This window comes from Taudactylus pleione, unplaced genomic scaffold (assembly GCF_031769625.1).
Source record: "Taudactylus pleione unplaced genomic scaffold, aTauple2 ptg000093l, whole genome shotgun sequence".
NCBI classification, from domain to species: domain Eukaryota; kingdom Metazoa; phylum Chordata; class Amphibia; order Anura; family Myobatrachidae; genus Taudactylus; species Taudactylus pleione.
This window is the reverse complement of record NW_028284495.1, coordinates 27,257,824-27,275,588: the sequence shown is the minus strand read 5'-3', so window position 1 is coordinate 27,275,588 and position 17,765 is coordinate 27,257,824. Positions and strand designations below refer to the sequence as shown.

The 17,765-nt window shown below is 44.3% G+C and overlaps 1 protein-coding gene across 1 annotated transcript in view; it reads right to left on the bottom strand.

Moving 5' to 3' along the window:
* Window positions 1-17,765, bottom strand: part of CLUL1 (clusterin like 1) — a 64,550-nt gene that overhangs the window by 23,848 nt on the left and 22,937 nt on the right. The window contains exon 4 of the mRNA XM_088469800.1: window positions 11,908-12,343. Coding sequence (XP_088325926.1) covers window positions 11,908-12,343 — 436 coding nt within the window. The remainder of the gene's footprint in view (window positions 1-11,907; window positions 12,344-17,765) is intronic.

The following is a 17,765-nucleotide window of genomic DNA, read 5'->3' as shown; positions in this document are numbered from 1 at the left end:
TTCACTTTAACACCGCACTCATCATAGGTGTTGTTTTCACAATCTTCCTGAAATGCTTTTTCAGAAGTAGGCAAGTATGATTACACCGCACAGTAGTGTCAGTGTCCCTTCATCACAATACACCACACAGTAGAGCCCCCTTATCCATGTTACACCACTCAGTAGTGCTCATCAACATTACACCACACAGAGCCCATTCACGTTATGCCACACAGTAGTACTCCTTATACACATTATGCCACCGAGTAGTAGTGCCCCTTATATATTATGCCACACAGTAATGCTCCACACAACAGTAGTGCCCCTGATGTTATTAGCCCATCAAACAATACATTGTGGTGATAGGAGAGCTAGCCTATAACACAATAAAATGAAGTCTTGCAAGCAGTGAACCACATACGAAATTCACCTGACCTTTTAAGGATTTTTTAAGGAACCCTCTCCCTACTAAGTTTGCAAAGTGTAGTCCTTAGGCCACAGCGAACTTACGCCATCTTCAGATGGATTGGTGAATCTCACAGTATCGCACCCCCCATAGTAACCTATGGGGGTTGTGGCTGCAGGCGGGAATGGAGCAATAAGATTAACCATTATGTATGACACTATTCTTATTGTACAATAAAGCTTGTGTATTAAAATTGGCATTTTTATTTCTAATGAAAATTATTTTGTTTCCTGTATATTCTTTAATTTGCAGTAATGTCACATGCAAAATCTTATAAAATCGCATACATGTCACAAACGGGTTGGGCGCTCAGAATCCCAAAGCCGGAATCCCAAAACTTTTTCGCCGATCTCAGCTTTTCGCCTCAAATTGAATACGGGCCATAGGCCCGTGTTCAATTTGAGGCGAAAAGCAGAGATCGGCGAAAAAGTTTCGCCGATGACGTCATTTCGCCAGGCGGAAAAGTATCGCCGTATTCAATTTGAAAGACTTTCCGCCTAGGCAATACAATGTAATAGGCGAAAAAGATTCACCTATGAATAGCAGGCGGAAAAAAGTGCAGAATTGGGGTTTTGGGGTGCAACGTTGCGGGAACCCCTGTGCAGCCTTCAGACAGTCCCCCAAAGGTAAACTGCGTCAAATTAAAAAAAAAAAAAAAACACATAAGAACACCCCAAAAAATCATATTTCATTTTGGGAGCAAAAAAAAAAAAAATTGTTGGGGGACAAAGTAAACTAGTGAACTAGACTCTGGGGGGTACCCAAGTATGCCCCAGGTGTTTTTTTAATTGCAGGTGCTTGCGGCAGATGGATTTTTCATGATTTTTTAAACTTAACTTTAGCAACTTTAAAATATGCTGGCCCCCATTTCCAAGTACCCCAAATTTGCTGGGATAAGTTACTTACTGCAAAAAAAACTCCTGAATACTATTCTTCACCACTAATGCAAAGACGCTATTTAGCAGCTATTGAGCCCGTTTAAAAACACCAAATACCTTCAGCAAGCCAAATCGGGGGGTACCATAGGGAACACCCATGTCAGAGCATCTTTTGGGGGGTGTCAGGCTGATTTCCCCAAATCTGACACGACTTTCTGCTTGGTTCAGTTTCGCCGGGTCCCGTTTTTGCGTACTTTCAAATTGAATACGGGGATACGTGGGCCCGTACGCGATACTTTTCCGCCTGCAAAACAGATGAAGTAGGCGAAAAGATCGGGGAGGCGGAAAAGTATTGCGGGACACTCAAATTGAATACGGCTCCAAGTGAGAATGCCGACACCTGCAGGTAAGTATCCTGGTGTCAGGATTCTGGAGTCGACATCCTGATCACCGGGATGCCAACTACATCCTGTCCCAAACATACAATATTCTTCACGCAATATACAAATATTAAAATAAATTATAGCCGCTATATTTCAGGAAAAAACAAAACTTTGATAAAATCTTGTTATAAAAGTCCAATAAACGTTCAGCTTCCCCCCGTTTCTCTAGACTATAAAAGTAGGGGTCAAATATATTTTATCCAGCTGTTATGTTAGCCCCTCAATGTCTTTAGAGCTTTATAATTAGCTGCCTTTATTCTCACTAATACACAAATGTCAGTGGCTGGACTGTCTAATTTGGGGAAACTTACTTCTACACTAAAGGCGCACATCCACTAGGCGATATTAATGAGCAATTACATGATTTTTTTTTTAAATTATGTTTTTTTATTGAGTTTTTTAAACACACCCAAACAAATTAACAAAAATTGCAATCTAACAGTATCGGCAGGCATACAATTTAGATCATATAAGAATAGCCAGATATGGTGATAAGAATGGAAATAACATATCATGGTAGCTAACAGAAATATAGACCATAACTATCTCCAAATGTTACGGATAATGTAACGCGGACCCATAGGCGCCATCTGGGCACACGTAATCAAAAACTATATGGGATAGCCTATATAAAACAGACATACTATCGAGACAGTATATAGAGTTAAAAGATATCACATATCAGAATAAAATATACAGTAAACTTTAAAAGAAACAGAGAAGAAAAAACAAAAAAGGATAAACACTTCCATGTCTGCAAACATATAAATGTAAACAAACTTAAATATTACATAACCCCTCCAGAAAATCCCAAATCAAACCTCCCTAAAACCCCCCACCCTGTACGACCTAACCCCAAACTAGGTATACCTGGATCCCCTAATCCCCTATCCCATTGCTAACTAATCTAACCTTTCTAAATACCAAAATCCCCCACCCCCCCCCCCAAAAAAAAAATAATAATAATAAAAGAAAAGAAAATAGGGGGAATAGACTAGATGGCCTTAAGCTAGTGGAAGCTAACCCCAGCTCGCAACAGGCCTCCAAAATAGTTAAATCGAAAATCCTTCCCCCTCAGCAAGGAGACCAAAGACAAGGATATAAAGAGTACTTATATATCAGAAATATAACCCCTACTACCTCCCAGCCCAAATAGATCATATATACATATACTCATACATATACGCACATACATATATACATAACCTGCACAGGATAATTGACATGGGCAATAGACTTATGTGATCTACATCAGCAATAACCCGGCTCCCAGGCATAAAAATAAAGAAAAAAGAAAATAATTCCTCCCACAGTGAACCTAAGTAAGGTACAGTTGTAACAGGAAAAATATGAACATTTGAAACATCAGAATATATATCTGTATGGCAGTGCAGAAAAATGAAAGCTTACTGTAAAGGCATCAAAATTGCGACAAATATATTAAACTACGGAGCACTAATCAGGCCAAGCCTCAGATTCTTGCAAAATAATAAAGAAATGTAATGGAAAATCACAACACTCCATCACAGCCAATAGGAATATATACCAGACTTCTTGAGGAATCACTGAAAAATCAAAGCATCCAGGAATAGAGAGATTGTTAAACTTGAAGGAAAACCCAATCTCAAAGGAGGATAAGTCCAGGGATTGCTTTTTTGCGGGCAATGTGAGGACCACTAATTTAAGGAGAGAGGGAGAATATTGGGTACTAGCAAAACACTCAATATTGATGACAATTGGTGTCTGAGGCTTGAATGTGGTTAGGCAAACAGAACCTGAAGAATCACCAGACTCCAATTCGAGATCACAGGCCTCCATTTCAGTATTCTGAACTTCAGAGTGTGATAAATCATAACATGAAAGAGATAACTCATAGTTCAATTTCTCCACCTGAACCGCGAGCCTTTCTTCAGAGTTGGTGATGGCTTTAAGGAGAAGTTCCATATTATTTATAGAAGGCATAGCCATCTCAGGAGATAATCGTAAAAGCAGGTAAGTATCAGAAAATCGGATAACAGTACAATACTTCACTGGAGATATACCAAAACAACAGGCACTGCAATCCAGGATACTCGGGATAGTCAGCAGAAAGTCCACCTTCAGCCTGCAAGCCCCTGCTGCTACAGATTAACACTTAAAAAATAAAATCAGTGCGACTCTGGAGCTCTTCTTCTGTGGATTCTGTTACATAATGGTGGCAAGGTTCAGAAACTGCGGATTCACAAGGATCACCATCAATCTACACACCATCAGGAGAGACTTATCCACCTCTGTAACTACTGAGAGCACTGTCCGGCGTGCATAGAGTTCCAGCAAAGGATACAGGAGCAACAGCAAATATTCAGGCCGAGTACAAGATGGCGGCCATGCCCGGGATTCGCAGGTCCACAGAAGCCCACAGAGTGTCGTGGACTGACCAGAGCAGGGTCCTTCAGCTACACACCCGCCCAGGACTTCATACCGGAGGGTAATGGAGTCAGCGCTTGAACCAGGAGCTGCAGCAGCCGCCGCACCCGAATCCAAAATGGCGCCCGCGATGAAGAGACGCTGCAGGAGGAAAGTAACTGCTCTCACTTCACAGCAACCAGAAGGAATTAACAGACCGAGAGACTGCAGGAGCGTGGAGAGGTAAGTAATCCACAATTTGCCAAAGTGGGAGCCCAGTCAGAGGGAGCAGGATAATGATTCCGGATATTTGGGCCTAGGAGCTGTAAAGTCAGCCTCCTTCCCCTAGCTCATCCTGGCCACGCCCCCGAGCAATTACATGATTACCACATCGTAACAATGCAATCGCTCATTAATCGTGCGATATAAAGTCGCGCTCCCGCTGGTCATTTTCTGTATCAATCATCGCCCGAACATGCCAGTCAATCTGCCGATAACAACAGATTGACCATGTTTGGGGATGACGGAGGGTGCCTACACTAGACAACTAATCGTTCAGTGTAGGCACTGCAGGGGATGGGAACCACGGTACAATTACGATGTCGTAATCGTACTGTCTTCCCTGGGTGGCGTAGTGGACAGGCACCTTTAGGAGTGCCAGCATCTAAATGCCCTTTACCAGAGCCGTAACTAGACGTTTTGGTGCCTTTTGCGAGTTAGGGATGGACATCGGAAGCCCACCATCATATGATGGCAGTGCTTCCACCATTGAATCTTTCGATGCAATGGTAACTAACCGTCTCATCAAAAGCAATCAATGGTAAAAACTATTCATATGAATAGTAAAGGGGCGGGGTTAGGGGAGGGGCTCGGACACGAAGCAACACAAAAAAAAAACCCTAGGCAAGGCAGGCAGAGCTGACTGAGGACGAGGAGGAGGATGAGACACACTGTCACTGCCACGCTGCTGCTGCTGTGGGCACTTAAAGCAACAATAAACTGAAGTCTAAAAACATTAAATATATATAACACACAGAAAACTAAGGCCCTGATTCAGAGCCGGACGCTCTGACCAGAGCGCTCGCTCTGAATCAGGGCCCACCTCCATTAATATGGAGCGTCCTCCTGGACGCTCGTATAGCTGTGGGTCACCACCCACAGCATATACGAGCGTGCAGGATGATGGTCGCGATGGTTTTGACCATCGCCACTGCGAGGAGATGCCTGCGGTTGAGTTTTTCAAACGCAAGGCCAGGAGTGAATTTGGCTCTATCAGAGCCAAAATCACTCCCACTGACATCACTAGTGATGTCAGTGGGGCCGGCTTCAGACGGTAGGCATTCCTTTGGGAACGCCTCCGTCTGGCAGGCACGCCCACCAAAGGGGGCGTGCTGTCAGTCAACATCGACAGCAGGCCCCCTTTGATGAGACACTACGAGCGAAGGAAAGTCCTTCGCTCGTCGCGTCTCGTGCATGCGCACGACGGAGCTCCCTCCGTCGTGCGCATGCGCAGTGCAGACCATCGACCCACTTGCGAGCGGACAGCCGCTCGCGAGTGGGTCTGAATGAGGGCCTAACCTCTTAGAGCACCAGCAGAGAAATCACTCCCCATCTCTGCTGGTATAAACGTTGTTAGCTGTCACTCTGTGTGTCTGTGAGTGACTGCAGCTGCTGGGCCAGGGCTGCACACTGATTGGCTCTCACAGTCTCAGAGAGCCAATCAGAGCTAGCAGAGAGGGGAGGGAGGGCCAGGTCTGAGGCAGTGAGAGACAGCCTCCAACGATCCCAGCAGCATGAGCCAGAAAGGTTATCAGAGGCAGAGACACAGCACACAGCAGCCATGGGTGGCATAGCTTATAGTATTTAAAGAAAAGAAGCCACCATCGAACCACCACTGAATGATTACCATTTGATGGCAGCAAACATCGGAATGCTGCCATTGAATGGTAAAACCACTAACATCGGAAGAAAAACATTGATGGTCGACTAACATCGACCATCGATGTCCATCCCCAGTATCGGTGCCTACCGCCTCCCCCCTCCCTCCCGCAAGCTGCTTTTACAATACTCACTGAATAAAGTTCAGAAAATGGATTGCTTTTACCGTATTAAGGAATAATCAAACATCTACACCTGCAGCAAATCACTTTGTAATAAGCTGATACCGTTTATTCAAAAATTATTAATAACCCCCCCCCACACACACACACACACATCACATGTCCATGCACAGAATACAGAGAGAGTGAGGGGTTATATATTTACACACATATATATAAACCCCCTGCTTGGAGAGATCCAGCTCTCTCTCTCTGGTTCTCATTAGAAGCTGAGACCTACCAAAGGCAGCAGAAGGGAGGGGGCACAGAGCAGAAAGCAGATGGATAGGTGGACCCTGGGGTGTCAAGGGAGGGGGCTACCTTAATAATGAGGGGGGGGGATAAGTGGTGGCCGCATTGTTCCCAGTTAAGGAGGCAGTGACATTAGAGGGGGCGGGAGCACTAGGCTTGATTAGCTGGGGAGAGGGGAGAGTGATATTTGACAGGGACACTGGATTGGGGGACAGTGCAATGGGGGGCACTGTGCTGGATGGGAAGAGGAGGCAGATGGGGTTGGAGAAGGGGGGCACTGGGATGAATGTGGGGTCACTGACTGTGCTGGCTGGAGGGTTCTAGGTGGCGGGCAGTGAGATAGGGGCAGTAGGCTGTTTAGGGAGGGAAGGGGGGAGAATTTGGGCTGGGTGGGTGGGAGACACTAGGATGGGGGTCAGTGAGATGGCGGGGGACACTGGAATGGGGAGAGAGAGGGCACTGGGCTGGACATGGGGGAGACACTGGGATGGGAGAGCAGTGAGATGGGGTAGCACTGGGCTGGGGGGAGAATGGAGCACTGGGCTGAGATGATTAGAACACTGACCTGGTGTTTCAGTAGATGGCATGCTTGGCCCCGCACTTCAGCTCCACCACCACAGCACGTATAACCACAGCAGCCTCCAGTCCTGAGCAAACCAAGCCCTTCTGCTGGGCCCTGGAAGACCGGACCTTGCTCACAGGCACTTGGGAGTCGGAATCACATGAAGGGGTAGGCTGTGGCTGCTGTCCTATTCAGAGCTGGGTGCCACGCATCGCAGTGTAAGCAGTGGGTGCCCAGTGCTAGCAAACACATAAATTGTGGTACGCGGCCACGTGAAGACATCACTACGTCATGACGCGGCCAAACATAACACCGGGCAGCCCTGCACGTTGCCAGCTCAAAGGAGCTGGCTGAATAGCATACACTCACCCAGATTCTAAATGGTAGTGTCTAAATCCCCTTCACGGAGAGGACCCTGACGTCATCAGCCACTGTCCAACCTCATTCCCTGCCATCCAAGTGGGCATAGAGGGGTAATACAACTGATCCCGAAGCGTGGCTAGCGCAGCAAGCCCGCAAGGGGACGAGTTGTTTTTTTAAGTGGGGACAACTTACTTGTTTAGCTGGCCTTCATGGGCATGAACTGCACTTCCGTCCTCACTCACACCACTTCCAGGTCCCTAGCAAGAAGGGGAAATACAGCCAACTAATTCTAAATGCCCCCATCGTGTTTCACACACACAGCTGCCGGCTGCGTGATGATGTCATGACGCGGCCGCGTATAGTAAACAGATGAACACTTGCTGAGCGTGGCGCCATCCGGGAGGCGGTGCTGCAGTGTTGGGTGTGCTCATCCGAAACGGCCCATTTGGCCATCGGCCCTTCTGGCAAGTGGAGGGTTAATTTGGTAAATGGGGTTTATGGGTGTGAAGGTGAATAGGCATACTGTGTGCTCTGGTTCTGCAACAAAGTGCAATACAGGGAACCGGTATGTAATGCCGGCTGTCGGGATACCTCCTGTCACAATACAGACAGTGGCATCCCGATGGTTGGTATCCCGACAGGGGCCAGGTAAGTATACTTACCCTCCCCCCTTCTCCCCCTAAACCTCCCCACCCCGCACCATAACCCTAACCCTCCCACCCCTTACCCTAACACTCTCCATTAGTGCCTTAACCTAAGTCTCTCCCCTTCGTGCCTAAACCCTCCACCCTAGGGGTGCCTAACCCTCCAAAACCTAATGCTAACCCCACTATGTAACCTAAACCTAATCCTCACTGCAACTAAAACTAAAGACGCCCCAGACTTACCTTGTTCAGGCAGGCGTCTTTCTGTGTTCCGGCGTTGGGATTAAGATAGGTGTTTAAATATTTTTACACCTATCTTAAGTCCCTTGTCGGGCTTCAGCTATCAGGATTTAGACCACCGGGGCTCATAACTACATCCCCAATACAGTACATTTAAAGACAGGATGTGCATATGAAATATTACTCACATAGTTGATATAGACTTTGGTAAACACGTAAGTGTGGTTTCATGTGAATAGATTGAAAGTGTGTATTGAGGAATTAGGGGTGGTGATGTGAAGTTTTGCCTAGGACGTCTACAAACCTCACACCGGCCCTGGACAGAACCCACGTGTGTTCCTGCAGTTGGAGCCCCGCCCGCTACCATGAGAGCAGGACACTGATTGGATGTAAGTGCCCTGTCTCTTAGTCAATCAGCAGGCTGATTGTTGATTGGGGTAAATGCTTTGGCTGACGGGTATGCAGTCGGGAAGCCGACAGACCTAATCCCGACAGCCGGCTTCCCGACTGTCATATCTCGGCAAGGGTCTAAAGACAGGCGTTGATATGATGACGCCTGTCATTAGGCATACGCCGGGAGCCCGATGCCCGGCATCCCGATCGAAGGGACGCCGGGCGCTGAGCGCGGATAGCCACTGAGGGGGGGAGGGTCAGGTTTAGGGTTCCTGGGGGTGACTTAGGGATAGGCACCCCCCGGGTGGTTAGGGTCAGGCTGGGGGAAGGGGGGGTTAGGGTTAGGCACCCCCGGGGGCGGTTAGGGTTAGGCACTTAGAGGGGGGATTAGGGTTAGGCACTGGGGGGAAGGTTATGGTTAGGCACCCCTAAGGGAGGGTTAGGGTTAGGGGGTAGAATTAGGTTAGCTAATACTTACCTGAGGACGATAGGGATTTCCACCGCTGCCGGGATGATGGTGTACCGATTCTGGCTGAGGGACCCTGTCAAGTGTGTCCCCTGGCATTGGCATTACCCCCCCTGCTGGTGAAGCATCACTTTACCTTCACACATCAGCAAAAACTATATGTAATCTTCAGCTTACATTTATAATATCAGTTCATTATATTTTTCCAGTTTCATATATTTTTATGTTTTTTTAAGTATAATGTTTCAATACATTTGCAAAGAAGTTGTGACTATTTCATTTTTATTTCAGTGTATTCTTGTATTCATTTTTAGCCGTAACCAATATTAGACCTTAAACCAAAGACATTACATATCTAAATTAATTGTAATATAACACCACAGAAGCATTCCATTGATACATATAAGAGGGAGAATGCAGTTAACAGCATCACTTTGTGAAAGTCCTAAGAATTGGATGAAACACGTCTGGATTTCCTCCCCACTGACCACATGTCCTACAACATCACCAGACACAGCAACGCGAGACTGGTGTCTCAGCAAGCAGCACTCGGCATATCAATGTAATGCCACTACACCATGTACCATCTTCCATAGACGACTCCGCAGGATCAGATGGCTACTAATATACACCAGTAAAATACAACTATTTTGCAATTTATATGCAGTACTTTCATGCACATTTGAGTGACCATGTGCATTTAAGATCTGACCATCTCTATTGGCCATCACACTAGTCCGTTATAAGAACTTTGGTATACATGATGCTATTTTTCTGAATTACCTAACATTACTTGTATCTGCATGTGCATATTGCTGCACTAACAACAGATGCCTATAAAATATACTAGGCCCGCACTTTTCAAGAGTGTACTTTATTAATTTCTTCATATCAGCAGTACGGATTCATTGATATTTACAAAGACTTATACAATTGTACATCAATATTTTAGTGTGTATTCTACAAGTGGTCCAACTGCTTGTTTAAATTTGCTATGTGTTACTGATGAGACCTAACTGCTTTTCCTGTTATTTGTTATTTTTTTCTTGTTTTTTTGTGTGTATGTTTTATACATTAATGTGTCATTATTTTATGTAGTAACTGCTTCTTTGTTATGATATCTACAATTAGATTATTATTTTATCCTATTACCAAGTCTTTCAGAACCAACAAAAGCTTGCTCTTTTTTAACATCTCATAGAAAGAAACACCTGTACAGCTTTCCATTCACCTTTAATAAGGTTGTATTCTCAGGACATTCCAAAAGGGGTTAACATTGGTTGTTTGATTAAGAGGGAAGAGGAATTTATACTCAAGTTGCACCTCTGTGGATACAAAGATTGCGCCAAACGTATTATTATTACCAGTTACCAGTTTACATAGGCTGCAGTTTTGAGAAGTGCTACAAAGTGACTAGTTTGAATTTTATCATTATCGATTATACATCAAGTAAAAAACTAAATGGTGGTTGTATTATAAGTCTTAATTTCAATTTCCAATTCAATGCAATGTTTATTAACCTGCTGGGTGCACAACTGTACTTATAACAGAAACATGCAACAGAGGAATATATGTCCGACATTAAAATAACTTATCTATTAATTGAAGAAAAAATTATAGTTTCTTAATTTGAATAATTTATTCAAGATCATTGCAATTACAAATATAGTGGTTATTTTAATGGATAGAACTCAGAGCCCGATTCAGACCCGTTCGCTAGGCTGCGTTCGCACGTAGCTGGATGAGTTTCCCTATCTGCGCAAGCGGAAAAGACACAGTGCGCGTGCGCGAACTAGTCACTGCGATCGGGAATCGATCGCACGTTGAACATAGATGCGTCGCTAGAATGAGTGACAGGACGAGCCGTTTGTGGGTGGTGACAGGGGAAGGTCAATGTAAACGGAGGTGTGGTGCTGCGTACGCAGGCGTGCCTTAGCGTCATAACGCCATTTTCAAGGGCGTGCATAATTAAGACGCAGCGTCATAGTACACATCACCAGGCTGTGTTACATACTGCAGCATTCGCAGTGCTTGCGGTAGGGTATGGTCAACCGCAAGTGCTGCATATGGGTCCGATGGTACTCGATGGTACAGATTGTCCCATACACTTCCTGGAGATGACATGTGTAACAAGGGAAAGTGGGCGTCTTATGACTGGCTGGTGGCCGTCTTCAATACATACCACGATCACACGCTAAGACAAAGTGGGCGTACTAATGTTTTGCCGTGCAATCGCGTGATTTGCATACTTTAGCAGCTGACGGCTGCGTGCAAACGCATCTAGCGAGTGAGTCTGAATTGAGCACTCAGGGCCAGTTATATGGGCTTGGGATGAAAATGATCAAAGGCCTATAGTGAGAAGCAGAGGAGGTGTGACCAGTACTTTGTGGGTCTGGCCTGTGCCATGTCACCTTATCCAACTCTACGCTATCAGCCTCAATGTCTCCCTAAATATGTAAAAGAATAAACATTGCATAATTTTTGTGTCCCATCAGGTTCTATTGACATATAGTATTTCTTGGTCTATATAGTATGTACAGTTTATGAATCTTGTGCATTATCTATAGTTTATTGTTTTAGTGTTTAACATTTTAAGTTACCCTTATATTTTGTATTTGATTTAATTTATTTTCTTCTTATCAGTTGTAACCCCATGTTGTCCCTTATCAAATGTTTAACATTTTAGTAAGACTTTGCTCTCCCTGTTATGTAACGCAGGTCAATAAGGCAATCTTACCTTGCAATGGTGCATAAGAACCCTCGGAACCATTAAGGAAGTTGTTATATATCATGAGAAAGACATTGCTCATTACTTCCAAAATATTTTGTCCAAATTCATATAATCTTTGAAAAAGGCCTGGTAAATCCCAGTGTTCAAAATCAGCCGAAATGATGACAGACTTTTGGCCTGGCACAATCGTGGTGGGGTCCATATCTAGATTATTTTCATCTGATAGAAATAATTTCTGGAATGACTCGTCAAACTTGTGACGGAAGTTTTTGAAAAACAGAATGCTTTGATTGAACAAAGTATTGACATCATGCACAAGTTGACTGAATACACTCTCTGTTTGGCTGATCTGGGCAGCCATGTAATGTTCACCCAACATTTTTTCTTCAACATTCTTGGAACTGAGACTCAATGGTGGCCATGTTTTAAACGACTCTTGAGCCTGTTTACAGAGAACAAATTATTAAAGATACAAAATGTAATATTTTTAAAATCTATATTAAATCAATGAATCATTTACTAGCCCAGTCATTTCAATGGAACTCTTAAAAAAACATTACTTTGAGTGAGTAAATGCTTGCTTGTAAAGAAGCAATCAATTAATTAACTAGAATAATGTAAGCCGCGCTATTGTAATATATCAAAGCTGATCAGTTAAATTAAAGGTATTGTAAAAAATGGGTTAAAAATGATTGTTCATGTAGTAAGGTGGTATATGTATATACTGTATATTACATGTTAAATGTACATGGCACACAATGCAAATACGTATTCAAATATAAAAAAAAATATCAATAAATGTTAAATACTATTTATCAATAAAATCATCAATAATGTTTATTGTCTTTTAAGGCTTTTTAGGAGCTGGACAGTGCTTGTATTTCCATACAAGAAAAAAAACAATAGCCCCCAGGAAAAGGAGCATAAAGGGAGGAAACAGAAATAGGAAAACGAAGATACCAGAAAAAGATCAACCACAGACTAAAGAGAGCATTTTTAATCTGAGTCAAAAGTCCCTATATCAAGTACACATACTGTACGTGTACTGAATAAAGCATAAAAATTCACAGTGTACTCAACTGTGAACAAGTTTGATTTATATTAGGGATGAGCGGGTTCGGTTCCCTGAGAACCGAACCCACCCGAACTTCGGGGATCCGGGGCGATCCGAGCCCAAGCTCGGATCTCCCTGTCTGCCCCGGATCCCTCTCCCGAGGCAAAACCTCGAGATCTGCTGTCGGATCTCGAGGTTTTGCCTCGAACGGCCATTTAAAAAAAAATGCCTTTGCCTTTAATGGGCAAAGTGCTGATTGGCTGACAGAGCCGTCTGTCACGGCTCTCAGCCAATCAGCATTATGGTGCTCATTTGCATGTAGCACGGACTCGTGAGATCCGTTCTACATGCATCTGTGTGATTGACAGTGACACAGAGCACAGATGGGTCAGTGAGACCCGTCTGTGCTGCTGTGTATTTCAATGACACAGATGCACGCACGGACCAGGAGATCCGTGCTACTTGCATCTGTGTCATTGACACAGAGCACTAACGGGTCCGCGAGACCCGTCTGTGCTGCTGTGGTAAATAAAAAAAAAAAAACCTGTGTAAAAAGAGAAAAAAATGGCGTGCCCCCCCCCCAAAAAAAGAGCAACCAGCCCCGGGCATTAGTGACCCAGTGCTGGGTGTGCTTAAATACAGGGGACAAACGACATAGGGGTCCCCTGTACTTAAACACAACCAGCACCGGGCTAGTCAGAACCAGAGCTGGTTGCCAAAATACGGGGGACAAACGACGTAGGGGTCCCCCGTATTCTGCGCAACCAGCTCTGGGCTCTGATCCGGTCCTGGTTCTGGAAATACAGGGGAAAAAAATGAGTAGGGTTCCCCTGTATGTTCCAGAACCAGCACTGGACTTTTTCTAGCGGGGGGCTGATGCCACAGCCAGGGGAGCCCTTTCACCGGGCCCCCCAGCCGCAGCATCAGCCCTGACCGCTAGTCAGCCCAGGCCGGGGATCCCTGGAGAGCTGGGGACCCCCCCAATAAAGGGGTCACCCTCTCCAGGGCTCCCCAGGCCCATGCTGACAGCCCGGGGCTATCCCCGCCACCCCTGGTGGCGGTGGGTGGCGGGTTGATTGTGTGGTGTGGTGTAAATAAAGAATATCAAACATTGTCTTTACAAGTAGAACTGCAAGTCCCAGCAAGCCTGCCCCGCATGCTGGTACTTGGAGAACCACAAGTACCAGCATGCAGGGCATTAAGGGCCCACTAGTACCTGTAGTTCACCTGTAAAAAAATGTTTAAAAAAAACACAGGACACACACACCGTGACAGTATAAGTTTATTAAACATACATACACACACACACACACACATGTACACATACTCACCTATGTAACCCTGTAGCATCGGTCCACTTGTCCGGTAAAGTATCCATAGGGGACCTGTGAAAAAAAACATACTCACCATCTCCTATGCGAGGTTCTGTCCTCTTCGTTCCAAAGTAGGCATCCCCGGACTTGGCAAAAAAAAAAAACGAAAACGCGATCCACGAACTTAGTACCGTTCTATAGAACGGTACTTCCCGAATGAGAGCTTAGCGGCGGGGTATCACCATGGAAACCCCGCTGCTAAGAGTTCATTGGCTGAGAGAGGCCATCTCCCGTCTCTCTCAGCCAATGAACGGCTCCCTCCATTGTAGTCAATGCTGGGAGCCGCAAGGTTATTAAAGTTTACCCTGCGGTTCCCACCATTGACTACAATGGAGGGAGCCGTTCATTGGCTGAGAGACGGGAGATGACCTCTCTCAGCCAATGAACGCTTAGCAGCGGGGTTTCCATGGTGATACCCCGCCGCTAAGCTCTCATTCGGGAAGTACCGTTCTATAGAACGGTACTAAGTTCGTGGATCGCGTTTTCGTTTTTTTTTTTTGCCAAGTCCGGGGATGCCTACTTTGGAACGAAGAGGACAGAACCTCGCATAGGAGATGGTGAGTATGTTTTTTTTCACAGGTCCCCTATGGATACTTTACCGGACAAGTGGACCGATGCTACAGGTTACATAGGTGAGTATGTGTACATGTGTGTGTGTGTGTATGTATGTTTAATAAACTTATACTGTCACGGTGTGTGTGTCCTGTGTTTTTTTAAACATTTTTTTTACAGGTGAACTACAGGTACTAGTGGGCCCTTAATGCCCTGCATGCTGGTACTTGTGGTTCTCCAAGTACCAGCATGCGGGGCAGGCTAGCTGGGACTTGCAGTTCTACTTGTAAAGACAATGTTTGATATTCTTTATTTACACCACACCACACAATCAACCCGCCACCCACCGCCACCAGGGGTGGCGGGGATAGCCCCGGGCTATCAGCCTGGGCCTGGGGTGCCCTGGAGAGGGTGACCCCTTTATTGGGGGGGTCCCCAGCTCTCCAGGGATCCCCGGCCTGGGCTGACTAGCGGTCAGGGTTGATGCTGCGGCTGGGGGGCCCGGTGAAAGGGCTCCCCTGGCTGTGGCATCAGCCCCCCGCTAGAAAAAGTCCAGTGCTGGTTCTGGAACATACAGGGGAACCCTACTCATTTTTTGTCCCCTATATTTCCAGAACCAGGACCGGATCAGAGCCCAGAGCTGGTTGCGCAGAATACAGGGGACCCCTACGTCGTTTGTCCCCCGTATTTTGGCAACCAGCGCTGGTTCTGACTAGCCCGGTACTGGTTGTGCTTAAGTACAGGGGACCCCTACGTCGTTTGTCCCCTGTATTTAAGCACACCCAGCACTGGGTTACTAATGCCCGGGGCTGGTTGCTCTTTTTTGGGGGGGTGCACGCCATTTTTTTCTTTTTTTACACAGGTTTTTTTTTTTTTTTTTTACCACAGCAGCACAGACGGGTCTCACGGACCTGTCATTGCTCTGTGCCAATCACACAGATGCATGTAGCACGGATCTCCCGGGTTCGTGCTACATGCAAATGGGCACCATAACGCTGATTGGCTTCCTGTCTGCCACTGCAGTGCCACTCCTAGATGGGCCACGTGTTTGTGCCGCCCCCTTGTGTCGCTTAGCATAGTCATCCAGCTTCCTCGGTACAACCTTTTGGCCTAAAAACAATATTGTGAGGTGTGAGGTGTTCAGAATAGAGTGGAAATGAGTGGAAATTAATGTTATTGGGGTTATTAATAGCGTAGGAACAAAAAAAGGCCCATTTATGTGATTTTAGCGTTTTTTTTTTATTTTTTAAGAAAAAATCCAGATCCAAAACACAAAACCCAGAACCCAAAACACGGAAGGGTGGTTTTGGCAAAACCAATCCAGATCCAAAACACGAAGAAAGATCCAGATCCAAAACCAAAACACAAAACACGAAAAGTGTCCGGTGCACACCCCTAATTTATATATTGACACACAGAAGTTCATATGAAAAAAAGTTAACACCTCAGGAAAAAAAAATATTTAAAGAATTTAAACATAAGACAATGGTAATAAAACCAGCATACAGGAAAAAGCCTGATGATTTTGGATAGGATTTTCATATTTTATCCTAACAGACACAAAAACATACCCTAAAACTAAATAAAGACCCCAAAGAATCATTTAACAAAAAACTTATCCAACATCTGGAAGAAGGCCTACAACTAGAAATAATAAACAAAAAAAGAAGTTGATTATCTGGTTGTTAAAATATATATATATATATCACATCACAAAATAGCAACTTTTATCAATTGCCAAAAATACATAGGAATAAAGAAAAGTCCTCTGGAAGAACAATAATATCTTGAATTGGATCAATAACTTCAAATCTATCTTGCTACATTGATTATTTCTTAGAAAGAGTAATAAGCCAGCAAAGAAGTAACCTAAGGGATACTATGCATATATTATAAATTATTGAAAATCTTGAAGGGAAGAACCTACACGTTGTGCACTAGTGATGTGAAATCCCTTTATACATGCATCATACACGTTGCAGGATGTGAACATACAAGATATTACCTATCACCTATGACCCATATTCCAAATCAGCAAATAAACTTCATAATGAATAATATTGATTATATACTCGACCACAATTATTTTTAGTATAAAAGGAGATTCTTACATACAAACAAAAGGAACCAATACGGGAACATCATTCGCATTGAGTTACACAAACCTATTTGTAGCTAAATGGCAGAATGAAAAAATCTAGAATAATAATATGTATCAAGAAAACTTCATCTGTTGGCATCAATATAAAGATGACTTGTTTTTATATGGAATGGACCAGAAAATTAACTAAACAAATGTATCCAGTACATGAATGAAGACAAATTACATTTAGAATGTACCAATACCAGTAAACAGATGGTTATCTTCTTGGATTTAGAAGTTTTCAAAAAAGACAATTTCAAACATACAAGGGCACATACGCAACATATAAATGGAAATATTATGCTCTCAACAAGTAGCGACCATCACCGCAAGGGGTTAGAAAACATTCCGGCTAGACAATTTAGAAGAGCGAGAAGAAACTTTATGGGGGACAACACATTCCATGAACAAAGCCAGGAAATGAAACAGGAATTTCTGGAGAAGGGATACAAAGAGTCATTTTTTACAAGGTCAAATAAATATGGTAGCACAAACTAACAGAATGGAACTAATTCAATACAAACAAAATAACAAATAACATGATGAGTTTCAGATGGCATTCATTACACAATATAACAGCAATTAGAACGAGATAGAAGACATGTTTAGAAAACACTGGCATGTACTACTGTTAGATAAGGAATTAAAAAACATATTTCTTTCAAAACAGTAAAATTATTTATTTAAAAAAAAAACACCAAACAAACTAAAACGAGAATTAACAACAAGCTACATCCCGGTG